At 38.6% G+C, this 21,286-nt stretch overlaps 2 protein-coding genes across 7 annotated transcripts in view; both read left to right on the top strand.

Moving 5' to 3' along the window:
• Positions 1-310, top strand: part of LOC116427851 (uncharacterized) — a 130,064-nt gene extending 129,754 nt beyond the window's left edge. Inside the window, exon 4 of the mRNA XM_031978657.2 lies at positions 180-310. Coding sequence (XP_031834517.2) covers positions 180-295 — 116 coding nt within the window. The 3' untranslated portion in view covers positions 296-310. The remainder of the gene's footprint in view (positions 1-179) is intronic.
• Positions 311-3,327: 3,017 nt separating this feature from the next.
• The window catches only part of LOC116427857 (uncharacterized), a 165,027-nt gene continuing 147,068 nt past the window's right edge, over positions 3,328-21,286 (top strand). The window contains exons 1-3 of one of the 6 annotated variants that reach the window (XM_076370786.1): positions 3,328-3,468; positions 6,250-6,879; positions 6,959-9,398. In XM_076370786.1, coding sequence (XP_076226901.1) covers positions 7,127-9,398 — 2,272 coding nt within the window. In that variant the 5' untranslated portion in view covers positions 3,328-3,468; positions 6,250-6,879; positions 6,959-7,126. Of the gene's footprint in view, positions 3,469-5,612; positions 5,817-6,249; positions 9,399-21,286 lie in introns of those variants that run through there. The other 5 variants (XM_076370789.1, XM_076370790.1, XM_076370787.1 and 2 more) reach the window with 5 other exon arrangements.

Genomic DNA, 21,286 nt, shown 5'->3' with positions numbered 1-21,286 from the left:
AAAAAATTAATTTAGACACATTTAGCAAGTAGCGTTTTTCATTTGTCTTTCGATATGGACTTGATCACTATTTTGGAGTATTCATGTTCATTTCGGAATAAATGTTGCCCCGCATTGCAGTGAACGTTTATATATCCGCTAAATGCTGAATAAATTATTATTTTATATGCTATAAACAGGTTTTGTGTTTCATTTGACACCTATTCGTCGCAGGAGAACAAGGGAAAATCTAGAAAATCCATTTTTAACTAACCCTGGAATTATTGAAAATCAATTGAAATTGAGAATTTATTGACAACTTATTTGATTTTTAAAAAACAACATTGTAACAATAATATTTCATTTCTGTATTAATATTTGAGCGAATAACATTCGAAATTACTAAATAAATTTCTGAAATCAATTTTCGTTTCGTTCTTCTTAAATTACTGAAGGCACAAAAACTTTAGGACGTCAAAGGAAAGGTTTAATGCGGAGGCGAAGAATCTAATAAAATATATCCGTGGAAACAAGAGGGAGCTTAAATTAAAAAACGAAAACAATTTCCGTGTTTGAAGGGAAATTCTCATTCCAATTACTTCTATATTTCTTCGGGTGTATCTTCTTCCAACGAGAGAAACGTTCTCAGCAGCAATTCGAAACGTAAAAGCAACGAGAAAACTGCGAGGAGGTTTTATATCTGAGTATACAGACGCTACAGATACTAATATTAACAGTCTTGAAAAACTAAACTGAATTTCCACTGGTTGGTTTAAAAGGTTGAACACAACTACGAATTATTTTAAACTTCTTACTGGTAATTATTAATATAATAATACTAATATAATTACTATATTAATAAAACATAGTAATAACTATTATCATACATAATGCTTTTAATTGTAGGAAAACCTACGTATATTTCGCTACCATACCATTCCAAGAAATCTTTATTTATGTTTTGTTATTGCAGATGGTGGAAAATGTTTTCTCTGGTTTGATACTGTGCCGGGAGAACCGTGCGCGTACAGCGTCGAAGTCGTAATTGCAACATTCGTGTTTACAATGTTTGCAAGAACTTAGCGTGAAATGTATTTCACCGCGTATCTTCTTTCTTCAAGGACAAGCATTTTTGTTACGTAATCAGTGTAGATGAGTAACGAGGGGATCTATGTCAGAGCGGAAATTTTTGGCAATTACGTATCTACATCCTGACTCAGCTAGTGCATAAATGTTGCGTAAATGGAACATCTATTAACGGACCACTGCTATCGATAAAATGACTCTTTAAGCGTGTAATTCTTCCTAAATTTAGGAACAGATTAGCTGTAACCTTACGCTCTAATAATACGTCTTGATTAATGGGATTTTGACTGAAATAACTGTTAGACCTCCTTCTCAATAACTCATTCAGCAAAAAATAGTATTCTCACTATTTTAAAGGAACATTTCAACATAGTAACTCGTTTCAATTAGTATCAGTGAAATTCTTCACTATTCTGTGAACTTTTAATACCGCAACGTTACCACAAATTCAGCCGTAGGCGAAAAGTTCGAAAATCGAAGTCCTGCGAAAATTGGGCTTACATAGTTCGGTAGAAATTCGTCACGTGCACTTGACAGGGTGTAAAATTCACGAAGAAATAAAATTCGGGGCGCAGTCGTGTACGAATACTTCCACGCAAGTGGTTTCGGAGTTTAACCAAAAAAAAATATCAATCGTAATTGAAATTTCTCGTTATATCAAGAACTTATTTGAAAAATGGTCCTATATATTTTAATTTAAACGTCAAATTTCAAAATTCGTAAAATAACATACGAAGACAAAATTTAAACTGTCAAAACCATACAAATTCGGGAAAGTTTGGAATCAAAATTTCTATGTTAAAATATTTCTTTTTATTTTCTTCATTCTTTTTTTTGGTTTTTACCATTGTGTAATAGTATTAAGATCAAGGAACTTGACGCTTGTTCGTAGTCCGTGGGAAGTCAAGTCAACAGCCGAACATCCAAATAACATCATCTTCCAGCGAACGGAAGCTGATGAACGACGACGCGCGACGCGATAAATTGCATGCCTTACTCCCGCATAAAGACGTGGCGCATGTGTGCACCTGCACGTGTATGCAGCTCGTGGTTCACCGTGATCGAATGTAAACAAATTTTCAATAGGCCATTGATCCACGATGGCTACGCGCGGCTTTGTCTTGGCAAACAATGTTGTCGCGACTTGAATACATGGAACACCTCTGGCGCGGCCCTATATTGGCACGTCAAGTTCCGTGTTATATACAGCGAGAAACTTCTAATGAAACTGCTGATAAAACTTGCCACGAAACTTCCGGCCATGCGAGTTAAACGCTTGCCATTAATGATGCAAATCCTTTAAACGGCAAAGCTACACTTGTAAAATCAGCTACCCTTGAGGCACGTCTTCGCTCTGACCGTGGGAATAACTTAACTTATTACACTGTTTCAATTTCATTTAATCAATGATGCGATACGCACAATATCATTTGTGATAGAATATAACTGCCCAACTAATACAATAACGACTTAATAAATTGAATTGCGATCGATACAAACTTTCGGTATTAAAGGTCTGATATGTCTGATGTGTCAGTGAAATAATTAAATCAAATAACCACAAATTCATTTTGAAGATTCGCTTAAATCTGAGTGATATGGAAGTCAAAATGGTATAGAATGACCACAAAAATCTCTTTATGTGTTGATCGAACATGTGCCTACTGTTCATCTACGACTTGGTGCCTCTAAAGGCTCCCATTCACGTTGAAACTTGCGGCGACGTAGGCATCGCTACAAGCGATAGGTTTGAACCTTTTCCAGTTGTTGTTTGGGTGCAACACCTATAATGAAAGCTTGAAAGACTTCAACCTATCACTTATAATGATGCCTGCATCGCCGCAAGTTTCAATGCGTATGGGAAACTTAAGGCATCTTAGACTGTAAGACTTAGGGGATGGTACAAAGGCAGGAGGGATCTTTAGCTATGTTTTGTGTCTAGTTTTTATTGGTGACATGTAACCGTATTAAAGAATAGAAAATTAGCATTGCAAATGAAACGAAAACGAACCAATCATCGCGAGTGGACGCTTCCCCTTGCTCTTCCGCACTTTTAGCTTGTGGATAGTTAGCCAAAACGTGAAAGGTGCTGTACCTGGTTCGGTGGAAGGGCAAACATATGGGACCGTGGCCGGCAAATGATATTCGTGACACAATCCACGTGCCAGCATTCTTGCGACTTACCCATTGGATCCCGCGGGATTTATTTTCGGATCGGTATGACGCCACCGTGGTGGTTTACATGCCGGTGCCGTCAAGCAACCGCGCGCGACGCCCTCAGTGGATCCGCGGCTGGCTCGCACGCGCGTCATACGATTGACGATGCTGCACACCGATTAACGATCGATCGACCGATCGAACGACTCGTCCGCGAACCGTATTCGCGCAGCCCGGAACGCGGAGGTGCGTCCTTCGATCGCGGATCGGATCTACACGGGTCTCAGGATCGATCTCGCTGCTCTCGCTACGCTCTGTGACGTTCGACGGGTTGCATTGACATCAGCGACACAGGCTTCGACAACTCTGTTTTGACCAACACGAATTCGGAAACGTTCATTCGTGACAGGCTTGATCGACGTTGACGCTGGAAAGCCTAAAGGGGTAGCTTTTCGAGTGTATTAATTGTAAAATTGAAATATGTCATTTCTCTTGATCGAAATAGTTTCTAAAAATTGCTTGTTGTTCGTGTGTCTCGAACTGGAATTTAATCATTGATTTTGATTGAGGAAAAATGGTAGGTCTGAAGAAGCAATGTTCCAAGTCTACGATTACGTACGTAGAAAAATAGTTTAGTCCTTTTAGAGTCAGTTCTATGAGTAAAGCTCTACGATGATCAACTATTGACGTCAGTCGTTGAAATCGCACCATTCAACGCTTTTTATTATGTATTCTAATTTGACCCTTCTTAATATGTATTCTTCTTAACAAAGGACGCAATGATTAGTTTCGAAACGAGATAAAGTACTGTGGAATTATATTATGAGTCCCATGAGGTGTCAGTGTTTACAGAAGAGAAATAAAACTGAAAAGATAGGACTCCGGGCAAACAGTTATATTGGAGAGCAAATACACCAGCAGCTTTCGAAAAATTTAACTTGGGATACATTGTTCCGACAGCCCCTGTAGGGTTAAAGCTTGAAGCACCTGTTCTCTTGACTGTTTACTTCAGTATTGTTATATTCTCATTAAAAGGAATAGAAACGATCTTGTTAACCCCTTTCCTTTTTACAACAGCACGTATCCAACTCTGAAATCTTGATAACATTTTAGTTCAAATTTATTACAAATTTTGTTTACATGCTGATATTATTTCCACGAACATTATTATCGTTGCAAACATTTGCACGTTTAAGGAACGACAGTGTGTAAGAAAGGAATGCTGTTGCGGTTAACGCTGACGCCAGTGAAATTCGGTTCCCGTCGAATTTTTGTCGGACAAAACAGCGTTTACGAAACCTGTGCGAACGCGTCTCGCCCGTTACCGGCGAATCGATTCGTCGAACCTCGCGGATGTCTATGGTAGCCGGTTTTTTCATTTCGGTATTCCCCGAGCTATGTCTTCCGAGATATTTTGAGATGCGTACAGATACAGTCGCTCGCGAGGCGGTCGTGTCCAAGCCCAATCGAAACCAGGACAGCTCGGAGAGTTCTGTGATTTGTGATCCCACAGTGGAGAACTTGGTCAAATCTCGCGGGGACGTCATTCTTTTTCGGGAACAGTCCCTTTACATTATTCATCTTCTTCTGCGGTCCTCTTCCTTCAGCTTCCTGCGACTTCAAATCGCTGGTATATTCATTCCGAAGTACGAAAATATCATTTCAGCAGACTCTCACGTATAATCTTCGGAAATGTTGATGACACTAGCAACTGTCTCAAATAAAATTTTAACAATTATGAGACATCTAATGCTTCTTGAATAACCTCGTTTCCATGTTTGAAATGCCCCTCTACGAACTACATAAAGGTTCATTGATATTTTCCAAATCGAATAATATATACGCATTACTTTCTTTTATTGTTGTAAATATTTATCGATGAATCCTAGTTTTCATATCCCACGCAATTGAAAAAGTACAGATCTATTTCTGCTAAAAGTGTAGCAGATATTTCAACCGTAACGTCGAGAAACCAATTTTTGAAGAGAAAAAAATAACACAGCTGCGTTCCAATACGATACTATTTCGTTCAAATCGACGGGGAATGTTTTACCGACGGAGTAACGGCACACGGAACGCGGCACAGAGAAAGTTATTTTGCCAATTCTATTAATGATTCAGAGGGTCGGTTACCCAACCATTTCCCTACCCACCTTTTCCAATCGCGTTTCGGTGGCTTTGGAATCAATTCAGACGAATGTATCTTTCCCCGTGCATGTCCGCGTACCTCCGTTCCGATGGAAACCTGGAACACCTGCCAATACCTCTTATTCCGTATGCGAGAATGCGGCGAAGGGGCGAAGCTCGCGCGTGAATTCGCGAAAAGTGACCGCGAAACGGTCGGGCCGTTTCGGAGGCATTCCAAAGTCGAACTACCTCGATTCTGACAGGCTGCCAAACGTCTGAGGCCGCCGTTACGTAAACGATGTAATATTCATTCGTTCCCATCGAAGAATGATCCTCGATTCAGTGTTTCGCGCGACTGTCGACCATCCATTTCCTAGTTGAAGCAGTCGAGACAAAATGGCGGAACGAAACGTGAACAGGCTACCATTGGCGAACACAGAAGCGTGTGTTTGATTGACACGTTCAGTGTAGGGTTTTAAAAATGTTCATTTCAAAATTTTCTTCATTTTTATTCGGTTTTATTATGGTTGGAAATCTACTGTTTATGAAAGTGTGTTGATTATTATGTTTAATGTAATCATGTATTGAATTGTTTGTATGATATATAAGTTGTTTATTTTACAAAGTATTTATCGCAATAGAAGAAATACAAGAAATTGGTGATATTATGTATATAAGAAACTAAATAAGTATTTTAATATTAAAATTTGAAATCATTTGAGAAGTGGTACTAATCACATTCACTTGATCACTGAAGAATATCTATTGTTTAATAGACTTATTGATCTCACACTGAACGTGTCAAAGAAAACAACTGGAAGAACAAATGATCGCAACGAGATATCGAAAAGATCCTTTGCCACTCGTAGAGATTTTGAACTCGGTGTAATTATTTTACAGCAGAATAGACATTGACACAAAGTGGTTGTTTTATATTCAAGTCTGGCGTCACGGATTTGAAGAGGTGCGCTTTAGTTTGATTGAAAGTTATTGAGAATTTGGTGTTATTCGCGCGGTTAATATGAAATAATTGATCATCCTCGTACAATGAAAATATTTCCGTTCGGTTGTAAATTATTTGCCAGTCTGCGGAAACTCGTGTATCGAACTGAAGAGGAATATTATCGACACGAATGTGAAGTGAATGCATTAATATTGACGACCCGCTGGAAAATACTTCCGTTTCCGCAATGTGTCCGTTTAAATTCGCGTGAATGTTTGAATAAGTGGATTCCGATGTCGCGAAAGTATCAGTGGAGTCGTTATAGAATCACTTACAATCTTACGTCTTTGACAAGATAATAACCGAACACCGATCACAAAACGAAAAATTTCATTCGTCCATCAAGATAGTGATAATTGAACCCAAACAATAAATAACGGTGAACGTAGAACATGAGCCAAAATTCTCCTATTTATTGTTTTCGAGAAGCACACTAAACTTAGATTTAATCTGTCTACGCGACAATAGCGAGGCAGTCGATCGAAGACGTCAGTGCTGCAAAGACATCTTTACACTGCAAACACTAAGTATTTAAAACAGTCGATTCACAAATTCCAAAAATTATAAAATCACATTTTCTCAAGTTTCATATATAAATTTTTTTAGTTCCAACAATTTAAGAAAGAAAATTTCGAAAGCAATTCCTCGTATAAATATAATTCCAACAATCGGAGAAGAAAAAACCTAAAACTTCGACGAATATAGTATTTCCAATTTGAAACAAACTCACAGCAGGATTATTTGATCGAAGTTCAAATCGAAAATCTTGCAAACATGAAGAACACCCACCCGACAATAACAGCCACGCCGATTAATCCGGATACATCCTCACCGAACGAAGCCGGGGAGCCAATCATCAGGCTGAAATTAGACAAGCCGCTGCACTGGGAATGGGAATTGACTACATCAGCGGATACGCTTCCGGTGATCCAGCTGCTGGACAAAAATGGCCGCTTGCTCGTGGAAACAACAGGCAGAACCGCGCAGAGGGCGAGAGGCTCGTTTCGAGATGGACTTAAGTCGCACGAGGAGTTTCCACCATCGGAGCAGACGCCAACTGCTTCGTCGTCCTTCTCCAGCTCCTCAGCGTCGAACTCGGTGGTTCCGTTGCAAGGCAACCGAAATATGGACGGATTCAGCACGAAGTTCGGTGGCTGCGAGTTCGGTTTCAGACCCCGGAAGTCGAAGAGCGAGGTAACTGTGAAGGAGAAGGAGAAACGGGGGAGGAAAAGACATTCCGGCGGTCCAGAGACGGCCACGCAGCAGAACGAACAAGGGAGAGTAATGTCTAAGAGGTACTCGCTGGGCGATTACCTTCGGCAACAGATCATAGACGATCTCCGAACGAAAAGCACTTTGGGCAAGCGACCGGAGGAAATTGCTAAAGAGAGATGTAAGAAGATGAAGGCGTACTTGAGGAGCCAGAGTGAGACGCTGCCGCGATTAATTCATGTGGAAGAGGAAGAAACAGGAGAGAAGACGGAATCTTCGATCAACGAAGACGCAAGAGGTAGAACTGAATCATCGATCAAAGAAGATTCGCGGGATCAGAGAATCAAGGATGGTTTGAAGCGACTTCGAGACGCGATCAGGGAAGAAGAACCTATCGTTAAAGCTACCGGTGATCAGAGTAATGAAGCACAAGATAGTCTTCCTAGGAATGATCCATTGAACGAAGGGAGATCGGGTAAATGGGAGTTACAGCGCAAGAACAGTATCAAGAACGAAGAATTGAGAAAAGTTAAAGCGTTCCTGCAGAGAAAGCTGCAGCAGAAGATGGCGCAGGAGCGATCAAGTAGCTCGGGTCGATTGAACGGATCACTGGAAGCTAAAGACGAGATCCAGAAAAGATACTCCGAGTGCAGGCGCAACGAACAGCCTAAGGGTTATCGCGCTAGGAAGGTACGCAGCGAGACGAGCATCGTCAGGTTCGACCCGGAGACGTTGCAAAAGGACAAGCAAATATCTGGCAAGCAGTCGGAAAGAGAGAGATCGAGGAGTTGGAAGGGGAGCGCGGAGGATTCATTGAAGCAGAAGGTTTACCGTCGGTCGATAAGCGAAGTAAGGAGCTCGGAGACCGCAGATTTGAGTCACCGGCCAAAACTTCAGTCCAGAGAATCATCCGGTTCAGAGAAGCGAAAACTTTACCGCAAGACGAAGAGCGACGTGTTGCTGGGTCGTGCTGGCAGCAGTTTTGACTCGGAGCAGGATCACGAGAATCCGCCGAGGCGGATCAGAAGCCAGGACAATGTAGACAAGTCCTGGCGAGAGTACAAAGAAAGGAAGAAGTTGAGTAGACTGCAACGGGAATCTGAGAAGGAGGTGAAAGAAGAAGATTTCATGAGCAAGCCCAGGTGGAAGGACCTGCAGCCGGGCATGTGTTCCTTCAGGGACTGCAAGGTCTGCCAAAACTCGCGGAACTGCGTAAATCCTTTGCTGGAAGCCGACAATGGCGAAATCTCGAAGGACTCCCAGGGGAAAGGGGACCCTAAGGATGCAGCGCGTAAGGATTCCTCGAACGACAGACCAAGTACTAGCCTTCAGGAGAATTATTTGGTTATCGATCGAGACACTGACGGCACTGGCAACCCGACGATCGCGAAAATTCTTGTGAAGAGCCGGGACGCTACTGAGAACGCCATGAACTCGCCCGACTGTGGCTACAATACGATCCCGAAAGAGGCTTTCAAGGATTACCGGGAGCTGTACATGCGGTCGAACGTGAAGAAAAGCGATACGTTTAAGATCGTAGACGGCAGCGAAGACCCTGAAGGGTCGGGGGACGAGAGCGATTCGAAGGGGGAGCCGGCTGAGGGATTGGTTGATAGTTTGAACGAGGGCTTGCTGACCAATAAATCGAACGAGGACATCGCCAGGGATTATTTCAAGAGGGTGTACGAGCTGTTGAAGAAACGGCAGGAGGAGACAAGAAAAGTGCAGGAAAGGACCGAGACACCGGGATTCGACGACTCGTCGTCCTCCAACTACGCGGAGAAAGTGCAGAAGAAGAGGCCTCGGCGTAGGAGGAAGGAACGGAGTACACAAGGTAGGAAAAAAATCTATCCGAGTTTTGCATAAGTTTGATAAGCTTACGATTGCATTGTAAAATCCAGAGGAAGAATTGGTAATTCTAATACAATATAATTATAGTTTGTCTTTAGGGAAAAGATTATCGATAGATTTGCATCGGAAATTGAAAAGTTCCCTGTTAACACGTTGACTGGAAAATAAACACTCACCAAAACTCCCACACAATCGAAACAATTTTCTTAATAAAACTAAAAAGTCAAAATTCTTTATAACCATTGCTCTACTGTTCTTTCTATATTTAATACATATAACAGAATTTAGTTCGTTCGATACGTCACCAAGAAAATTAATGTTTAAATTTATGTAAAAGATACTATTACCCGCATTCTGGTGACATGACAGTCAACGTATTAAGTAGCGAAAAATTTATATTTACTATACAATTTTGTTTACTATGTACAAATAGAAAATTTGAATACAGAGAAGTGGGGATTTCCGGAAACATCTATGATCCGCGTGCACAATAATCTTCATCTCGTGTCTGCATGGAACGCCTCCAACAGAGGTGCCGCTAAAATGATCAGCGTCGCGGAAATTTCGTGAAACGATTCGTGGAATCGTGTCCCGTTGATTAAATAAGCCATGAAAAACTGGATTATCCTGCCAGCCGTTGGCCGAGCTAACTCAGCGATTCCTGGAAGTTCCGGCAGTTCCACGGGAATATTCCCCAAATATTTAATATCCGGCTGGATCCCGCGCGATCCGGGCGTTGTGAGACGGGGCGGACGACAAGCAACGAGCCGAAAATAATTATTGTGAAAGTAGAGTCGAGAGAGTTGATTACGGGAAAGCTGCCGGATAATTTTGGGCAGACGTCGCAATGGATGTCGGTTGTACAGCGGACAGCCTCCTCCCTGTGTTGGTCCTTACGGCGGGCTTTCAGCCAAAGAGATTAGTGTCGCGCCTTCGGTCAGGAAGTCTCACGGAAATCAGCGAAAAGCTTCGCCGCAACTCATCGCTGCTCTACCAGATATAATCTCATTACCGTTGTCTTCCGTTTTTTTGCCCCCTTAACCGGATGTGATCGTTTAATTCGCCCTGAAGCGCTGCGGACGCTTGAAATAATTAGCGCCCTTTTAGCTCTCTTTTCGAGCCGTGTTATTAGATCGGACAAACTCTAATGGAACAGAAACATTTTATGTAATGGCCTCAGTAGGAATCTATTTTATTAATCTTCTCAGGACCATACAGGATGTTTTCGAGGAATCCCGACGTTCTTAAAACACGTCCTTCTACGACCTCCTCAATGTTGAACGTTAGGAGAAGGATATAAGGAATATAATTGACATTATTAGCGTTGAAAGCCACTTCCTGTGTAGTTATTACTTGGGTTATTATTGTCCGGGTTTTAGTCCTAGACCTCATGCCAGGAGAACCCTTATTACTTTACTTCGTGATTATTGTTTATCCTTTCTGTTCATGTTTTCTTTGCATTCGTATGGACGAGGTATTTACACTGTGTTGCCATACATAGTATTATACAGTGCGACATAGTGTTGTTCTATTCTATATAATACTTAAAACGTTACTTTTAATTATATTTAAACATTGATACTTCAAATATCTAAGAAACTCTATAAAATATCTATATCTAAATCTAACGTAAACCCTTACCTTGTGATTTCTTTCTTGATTCTAATCGATACGACTACTTACTTCGTCATTAATAATTTATTGGAAAAAGAAACATTGTAGGCATATTCTTTCTATGTCTATTTTTGCTCTCAAATATAATAATTTATTACAGAAGAATAATATTTACATTGAATTTGAATGAATCACGTAATATTTATGTTTGTTAAATCACGTTGAAAATCTTCACCACGAGTCTGACACGTTGTTACAAGGCAATTGGTTAATTATTTCTCCGAAAGAACTAATTTATATCGTTCAAAATTTTATTATGAAACGCGTAATTAAGAGTGTAATTAATTTTCTTTTGATCCTTGATCATTCTGTGTCGTGGGAGGCGACAGGTGACACTTCTGATAGATTTCTGTTTCGGAAGTGTCTCTGATACGCTGGAAATCTATTTTAGCGAAAAGTACTTTGCAATGGGGACGGATTACTTAGGACCAGCGGTGGTGGGGCGCTTAACGTATGCGTGAAGAAGAGAATGGAACTAAGCCTGCGAGCACTTACATGCTGCCGCGTGATACCGCGTACACGTAAGCTGAGGGAAGCTTGTTACAAGATTAATGGTGCCGGTAGTGCCATAACATACACGGTGTATTAATAATGGAAGACCTCGTTCGAAAAGATTTGCTGTTAGATTGCGTTTCATCGGTGAAAACCAAAACACAATTGTTGTTTTTGTTTCACCCTTATTTGAGGGTTTATTCAGTCGCTAAATACTTTTCATAGTAAAGTGATGCAATATTATGTAATTATTTCATTTGAGTGGTTTACTTAATCACTGTATTTGATTGTTTAATAATTTTATTATTACATGGTTCACATTAACTATTTGTAATTTTTATTTCAAGTTCAAGGCTTTTAATTTTTTGTTAGTTTCTCTTCCCATAATCTAATTCGATAAGAATGTATTTATCAATTGATAATTTAATCTTCTGTGCCTACTTTCATTAGAGAAATTAAATATTTTCATTGAAACATGTATCTCTCTTCGTAGGAATCCTAACGAGCTGAATAAGTTCTTATTTAATCCTTATTTTTATATGTTAATATGTTAAAAATAGTAAGTTCTATGAACTCTATCTTTGTTAGAACTCAGGGTCATAAGTATCTGTCGTTTCGAGGTCAATGTACAGTGAACAATGCTTCGGTGAGGTTAATGAGTAGTTTTGGCCAAACCTTGAGCAGTAACCCGAAAGTATTTAGCATTCGATACCGCGCAACTATCGGCTTCATCTTAATGTCGGCACGTAGACATTTGCACATAGGCGGAAACAGTACTTGTTGCTAGACACGTACCGATATAGCGTTTGACGTTGGCAGAGGAACAATTGGCGGATAGCATTCCGATGTATCGGGCTTCATCTGAACATCATCACCATCTATATTACATGGAAAACCCGAACGAATTTGTCGGTGATCGTGTGATATAGCTTTTCTTAGTATTCTGTGCACTATACGCATTGAATACCTGAAATCACAACACAGCAAACTAGGAAGTGAATAAAATAAATCAAATACCATGATAACTCTTAAATTTTATTCAATCAGGAGTTTATTATTTATATGAGATATCTGATAACATATTAAGAAACAACTATAACAAAATATTCAAATCAATGAAAGAATAAAAACTATTCGATTAACAGCAACAAGTGAATTAAAAGAAATAAAAAATAATAAATTAGACTCAGTATAAAAAATTTCAAGAAAATCATATTCTGATATACTCAATATTTTATTAAAGATGGTAAATACAGTTTCCACTATGTTCGTAAGTACAATTTTATCACGTTTGCATATTGTAGAATTTTTTGTAGCTACAAAAATAATATTTTTATTTCTGATAACCCGTGTTTCATGGTTAATTACTGCGTGTAACTGTCCACTTTCTGATATCACTAGGATATTCAGACAGTAATCATTATTAGTAAATTACTGTCATCCGTGATAGTTCTCGCAGTTCTGTATCAAAGCCCCTTCTATAGTTCTATGTGATAAAAAGGGCTTAACGAGAGCGTGCTCTGAGGAGTCTCCCTTTAATCAAAACATATCGTGTCAACGCCCACATAGAGAGCGCAGGACGTATATCCTCGCACGCACGCAACGCTGTAACCCAAAGAGCTTGGCCGAAAAGGATTTAGGAATAGAAACAAGAAACATTATTCATCGTCAAAGCGCAAGATCAAATGTTGTTACGTTACGCGATCCGCGACTGCATCCGGCGAGATTTCGTTTATCCCGTGACATCTGTAATTCTGATTCAGCAAAACTTTGCCTTTGCTTACGTAAAACATTAAAGAGACACTAAGCAATCCGACTACACAACAGATATTCATATACATGATTATTTCCCGTCTGAACAGAACAATTTCCAGACGCTGAAATTAAATGAACAGTTTTTTTTTATACCGTTAGAAAAATAGAAACTCTTTTGGTAGATAGTATTTCATTCAGAATATTTTTCCTACGTTTTGGTGGATTCAATTGTAAAATTTGAATAGGAAAGAAATGTTACAAAAAAATTTATTGTTCGAAATAAATGTACTTTGTTTTGTGAATAAATCGAGAAGTAAACGACCCTAATTCGACTTCGATCAATGCAAAACGGTCTTTGTCGTTAGTGCAAAATTCATTATACGGAACGCTTATTATTGGAAGCAGAAACATTGGGTATTTCCGTCGCATTCAAGGAACTTAGCCAATTCTCTGTAGGCAATGATTATTTTTAAAGCAAAACAGTCGAGTTGTTTGTTTACATGGATATTTTCGTTGACGTTGTGCAAAACAGACAATATTTCGTAATTAAAACACAGAATTGAAGCTAGTCGGTTCTTAGTTCGCATGAAATTTGGCAATTCATCTGGTAATAAGAAAATACTTCACCTTCTTTATACAACAGTGCAAAAATGACATCATAAAGATACCATAATCATAAGTTTTATACAAATAACATTAAACACTGTTCACTTTGGTCGATTTATCAGTATTTATTCTCTTCCACCAATAAAGTTATAATACAATTGAAATGAAACATATTCCTTCATTTTTCTCTCTAAAACATAACGAAGAGCAATAAAGAACGCGAGAAAACATTATTCAAGCGCCACAAGCTTTTCATCATTATCGAAATAAACGTAAAATTTCAAAAACCAGGTCATAGATAATTTTCTGGCACTCCTAACACATATTGATTAAATAATCCACTGTCACAAAAAGCAAGTGCAAGGAGTCCTTCTCCCAGAATTTCCGTCGATTAGATTTGTCCGAAGACGAAAGAACGAAGGACGTTCCGCTCGAGCGTCAAAGAAATGGCGACGAGCGCGTAGTATCCCGGTGCGCGAGTGTCTTTGAAAGTGAATTTGGCAGCGTACCAAGTACGCCATCGTTAACTATTACTTCCTGACACGGTAATAGATTATACCGTTTCGGGGCGAATATTGAAATAAAAAGAAGAAACGCCGCGGCGCGGTACGCAATGTTGTTTGATCAAACCAACGCAACTGAAAATCGGGGCATATGCGAAGACGAAAAAGACGAAAAAAAAGTGAAACGTATTTCCTGTATAATGTAGGTATGCTATGAATATGCAAGAGAGGAATCTGTTACCTCTATATTCTTTGCTAGAACTGTAGAATGATACGGAGCGATAACAATGTTGAAACATTGAATCGCAGTAATCCGGGAAAGCGCTAAGGAGAAAACGAACCTTTGTGCAATGGAAACATTTCAATTTTCAAAGTTCTAAAGTTCTAAAGTTCTAAAGTTCTAAAGTTCTAAAGTTCTAAAGTTCTAAAGTTCTAAAGTTCTAAAGTTCTAAAGTTCTAAAGTTCTAAAGTTCTAAAGTTCTAAAGTTCTAAAGTTCTAAAGTTCTAAAGTTCTAAAGTTCTAAAGTTCTAAAATTCTAAAGTTCTATAGTTCTATATTTCTATAGTTTTATAGTTCTAAAGTTTCAAAATTTTAAAAGACCGAAAATATCAACTGTCTAATGATAAGTGGAGTCTCAAAATTATGAATAATTGAAAGTCGGCATATTATAATAGCCTCGAAAATTCATACAAAAATCGGAACAAATCCCAAAATATCGGATTGTCTGATCGCCCTGAGCATTGCCATAGCACCGTCTAACTAAAACTCTTTGATTATGTAACATCCCAATACACCCGAGGATCGGAAGAAGGAACATCTATTTCCGACTAATTGGAGCCCCATTATTTCGAGATCGAACGCGCGGCGTGCGTGTCTATGAGCCACGCGCGAATTATCGATAGGGATACCAATGACGCGCACAGGATATCCGGAATTCGTACTCGATCGCCGGCCCGCCATTTTGATTCATCGCGGCACCTTCTTTAAGGCGAGATCGGGGATACAACGAACGTGTCGCGGGTTTCGACGATCGCTATGAATGGAACGGTTTGTGCACTGAATTAAAATTGCGATTAATAGCGCACGTACCAGGAATTCTTCCATCGAGAGTGTTATCGAATCCTTTTACTGTTTCTGTCTACAGATGATATGTGATTGTCCGTTACCACTTAATTAATTCACAATTAGAAATTTCTTCCGTTTGTAATTATTTGATTCGATGTAATTTCATCTTCTATTTTCGTGATTTTCATTTCGATAAACAAAGGTACAGAACTATCAAAAAATACAATTTGAATTAACAATTATAATGTAAATTTACAAATTCTTTACGATTTTTCTAGTTGAAGATCCATCTTCAAAATAATAGCAGAAATTGAACATCTACTTTCTAGACACGCATTGTTTAAATCCTAATCATCTGAACACTGATCTACTTTTCCCAATTAAGTAAATTTATGATAACTACTAGACGATTGAAAATATCGAGTCTAATCCTTAATTTCGTAATCTCCATAATTATAAAAATGTTCTTACGTTCTTGTACGATACTAATGATCACTCAAAGTTTGAACGCTACTTTGACTATTCGATGTCTCTAGTGTCAAACTACAATCGAAACTGATAGTACCTACCAACTTCGTTGAACAAGGACGGAAGCAAGCAGCCACGTAAAGAAATATCGGACGCCTAAAGGCTTTTTTTTTTTGTTGGCCTCCGGTGGCCACGCCGTTATGGTAAAAGCATTGAAAACGAAGAAAAAGGACGGGGCCGTTGACGCATCCGGTACGCCATCTTCATCCTTTTTTTGCATATCGTTTGCGCATGCAGCGCGGTAATGAATCGTCCTGATGCGGCCCAGTCGATGCAGCCCGATGACAAATAACAGGAATCACGTGCTGGATACGAGCGGAGCTCTATTTGCACGGTTGATTGCTCACATTAGTTGAACGCATAGTAATTACTCGAAAATTGGGTCGTTGGTTCGGAAAAAAATATCGAACAAGATGGATCGCCTACGAAAACATTTTCCAGTACACTTTTCATGAGAGTTCTGCAAGAATCTTTCAGCCAACCGTGATCGAACGTTTCGTAGGTACAAACAGTCCAGGAAAGAAATTTCGAAAGTAATGGTAACATCAATTTTGTTTTAAAAATAACTAAAATAACGTGTACTTGTTTTATAATTGACTGTTTAATAAAATTGACAAATTGGTAACAGGACTGTTTGCTATCATCAAAATACGTGTTTCAGATTTTGTTTAAATAAACTGAGAAAATAATAATGAAGCATTACGGAATTGGGCAAGCTGCAAACTTCGTAATTGCTTTTGCAACACGGTCAGCAATACGGTTTAATTTCATCATACCAAACATTATATCTGCCCTGTAATTGACTTCGAAATATATGAATAAACCGCAGACACCACATTGTTGAAATTAAAAAGCACGATGTAATTTAAGAGCGCAGATGCTTCAAGGAAACGTTCAACGGTATTTATTACACAAGGACAGTCATGCGTGCACAGGAAAAAGCGTTCTAACGCATGCATGAAACATTGCGTTAAAAGATAAAAATGGAATTTACTGGAAAATTCGAGAGAAATATAATACTTCGTGAAATTTCAGCTAATAAACTCTTTAATAAATTTAGAACAAAACGCTGTTGTAATTTTATTTTAGTAGTTTAATGGCTAATTTATATAATATCTTACTACCCTTTATATATCTTTTAAATACACGCAACGCCATACGCGAAACGTTTCTTTCTTGTTAAATAGCTGCAATTGAAGAAAAAGATCCATCCTCTGTTTAATTAAGCAATCAAAGGAAATTACTCGCGTAAGCGTAGACGTAATTTTGCTACGGCATTGTACTGGAACAATAACGGGATAATGCAAGTTGAAGCTGCTGCAAATTAAAATGGTAGTTTTTTTCGAGAGGCGAAACATTAAGGTCTTTGAAACGTATCTCGCCGTTTAGATAGCCGAGTTAATTAACTATTGCACTTAACGCACTTCACATTACTGAATCGTTATTACAAACGGTGGGTTGTATAAGTTTGGAATACGTCGGGTCGGTAATAGAATATTCAAACTCGATGAAAATTGGGACGCTGCACTCCTTCTCTGACGTCAGATAGAAATCTTTCGGTGCTAAACTTGTGATATCTATTAGTAACATTTCAAACTGGAGCTCTTAAATATTAACGACATTCTTCGGTATGGTACTACAATACAATACAATTTTAACAAAATCTGGATAAATCCCAATTCAGCTTCTAATTCTAATGGAAATAGTAAATACATATGATAACGACTAACTATTTTTATTCTTGATAAAATTAAACGAAAGCGTATTAACACGTTTATGAATTAAACTTCTCCATGAAAGACTGTCAAAGATTTCGCAGGAATTCAAAAGTCCTTCGCACGCATTGCGATATTCTCTGTAATTTCCTGCCCTTCTGGATCCAAAAGCAAATAAAATAAAGCTGCCTGGCCGCATGTCTTTCGTATGTTCTCCTTTGTTCCAAGCATTCACGTTAGCCAGCATTGTTTATTCGTTTCAGTGACAACTTCCGTTTCCTCCCCTTTCAGACGCACATCTTATTATTTACTAATGTACTGCGACGACGCAAATTAATGCACCATGAGTAACGATATTATTTCGAATAAAATAGTGGTAGTATGCTACTTTCCTGATAGAAATAAGCTAAAGTAAAGATGGACAATTAGTTGCCTATTACAGTTTCAACACTAAAACTTCCAGATGGGTCAACATGACCCATTCCCGATTTCTTCTTTTTGCAATTGTTAAAAAGATAACAGATGTTTCTCTGAGAATTTAAGACTAGGTTCACGGAACGCGTCAGTGTGACGCATATTGAATTGTACAAGCATTATTTAGTAAATATTTCTGTCGATTTTGATTGATGCAATAATACAAATCTGTATTTTCATTGTCTAATCATTGAACCAATTCCCAAAATCTAAACGAACGAACGTCAAACGTTTTAAGACCAATAAAATAAAGTGCACAATAAAATAAACCAATAAAATAAAGTGTCTGTAAACCCAGTGTTAAAGAAATTAATTTAGCAATATGCAAACTGAATTATAAATCAATTAAAGTCTCAGTAAATGCACTCATGAAGTTTCTATAAAGAAACTGTAAAAAGTCAATGTAACTGCTCGGTAGTTTTAGTGTTAGTGTAGAAGTACATTATGACGTGCATCAGGTCTGAACGAGTTAAAAAATACAGGGAACAAAACGACGAAAACAACGAACAAACGTGACAGACAATTTGTTACTCCGCGGTGAACGATGTTTTAATGGAGGATTTGATAAAATGTGGGCGGGAGGGGATTAATTAAACTAGGGTAGTTCAGTTGAATCGGTTAGTCTTGTTATTTACCTTTACAAACCCATTAATCCACCGGATAATACCACTCGCCTCGCGTTTCCGTTTTAGTTGAAAGGGATTTAAAGGATGAAGGGGTTGAAAACGGGGGAACTTGATAATCGGAAATCCCCCTGTCATGACTCTCGGACTGCTAGCGCGGCAGCCACTCTTTCAACGTATGCCCGTTTTACGGGGGACATTGTACGAGCACAGTTTGCACAACTCGTAGAAGCTATTCGTTAACCGGCCCGTTTCACTTTGTTAATTTAGACTGCACTCCAAACTTCCACGAATACTTCTGCCTAGTTCCGTGAATCGAACAATATCTAAACGTCCCTATAGATACTTCACTTTTCACGCCTTCTAAGATGAAAAATGTATTTTGGAATTTTATTTGATTACGTTTAAGGATCTTCTGTGAAAGTCAGACGTTGTTCATGAATTAAAAATGGAAAAATATTTTATATTTGAAATGTACAACCGTTCCATCGTAATGAGTAGAGGAAAATGAGTGAATATTACTAATCACATTCTCTAAGAAAAATTGCATTTTTACCAAAGTCGAAAATATATTTTTTCATAGTGTCCTCGATAAGATATAATTCTAACAAACGAATTTTACGACGTATCAGAATTATATAAGTAATGAATATCAAAATTCACATGGAAGTTACTTCGTACAATCAGAATTTATCCTCGATCTTCGGAAACTGGGAACAAAAACATAGACTTTTTAATTCCACTAATTGCGGTTAACTTGTCCCTTGCAATACCAGCATGGCGACGCGACATCGCGGAGATGTAATTAAACGCAAGGGTACAAACTACTCAAGATGTGCCCGGATTAAACACATAATGTAATTATGGAAAATTATTCTGATACTCCAAACCGTAATAAGGGTAACTCTACCCTAACTTTACAGCAAAATGTCAACTTCCAGGCCCCGAAGGTTCCTACAGTCTGCATTGTTCAGCCGCGAGCTGAACTGTAATTCTGTATACCATAATTATCGTTACTTTTGTCAGTAAAATAGAAGTCGCAGCGTCCGTCAAATTGATTCGCCGGATTCGTTGCACTTTCACTTTGTAAATTCGGATTCCCTGTGTTTCAGCGGTGCACTCGAAATAGCTTGCTGACCTAATTCTGGGTCGCGACCTACAGGTCAGAAGCAGCACCATACCTACTAATCTTTTTAAAATCCGGAGTTTTTGATAATTTTAGGCCGAATGCCCGAAATATCATCGCCGTGCATGTATACGTATCTCTTTTGATCGTTGAATAATGAATGTTCAAGCGTTCACCGAGAAATCGCGATAAATAAAAGAACAGAGTGGTCTCCATGGTCTGCGGGGGCTTTTCAACTTAACTCGCCGAAAAATTACGCCCCGGGGAGAGTTCCGCGTTGCCGGGCAAAGAGCCGGCGCTGTTAGTATTAATTATTAATGGCGTGCACCCAGCGCGTATGCTTTCACGTGTCAGGTACAAGCGAATTTTTCAAATTAATGGAAACGAAGACAAGCTTCGCGGCTCTTGTGCTGCATATTGATCCACGTAAAATTATTATTATAGTGAACCAAAGTCGATTTCAATTCTAATTCTAGAGGGAAATTACAGAATCCATTCGTGTACGGTTGAATAAATAGTGCAGAATTCTGTGGAATTCTGTGGAATAAAAGTTCTTTGTGTTGAATATTGTTACTTAGATTCTGAAAAGAAATATTAACACGTTAAATGCCATATCATAACTGATGTCGAATAAAAATGTTTAATAACGTAAGGAAGTTGATAACGGTGTAATGTAAGAATTACGATGCCAAACAATTAACACTAAAACTGGTCAAATTGATTTGCTTCAGAATGTTTGTTTCACAAGTGTTTAAGATCGCAAAACTAGGAGACCCTTCGAATCTCAAGATAAGGTATTTCCTAATTTTTAGAAAACATTGGAAATAGTTCACTCTAATTGCTCGATAATTTTAGTGTTAATAACTGCTCCTACTTATCTTTGCTATGAAAGAACTATTATTATGTGAAACGGCCCAGATTTCCGTGGCGTTTAATATGTTAAAGGTAAAGTTTTTTTAACTAACAATAATCAATGGTTTCTTCTGTTTATAAAATTTTCTCGATAATAATTACTTTTCTTATCATTACGAAGTAAAATCATTTAGAAATGTAGAATATTTGTAACCATTAGTTTATCGGGAATGTTAAAATTATAGTTTATAACGTTATAATTTCAAATTCACTGCAAAATGAAACGCTAAGTTTGTATGGAGAATGATCGCCGTTAATTTACGTGTAATAATAGAGTCGCTCTCCCCCGAGTATAACACGCAAAACATTTAGGGCAGCGTTACGACCCATTTCGTTGCGCTTCATCAAAATATCCGTAAATCTCGGTTAGATCGAGGACACGGGCAGATAAAACGAC

The sequence above is a fragment of the Nomia melanderi genome, chromosome 9 (genome assembly GCF_051020985.1).
Source record: "Nomia melanderi isolate GNS246 chromosome 9, iyNomMela1, whole genome shotgun sequence".
Classification (NCBI taxonomy): Eukaryota; Metazoa; Arthropoda; class Insecta; order Hymenoptera; family Halictidae; genus Nomia; species Nomia melanderi.
Note: the sequence above shows the minus strand (reverse complement) of the source record. Positions and strands in the feature narration are given on the sequence as shown.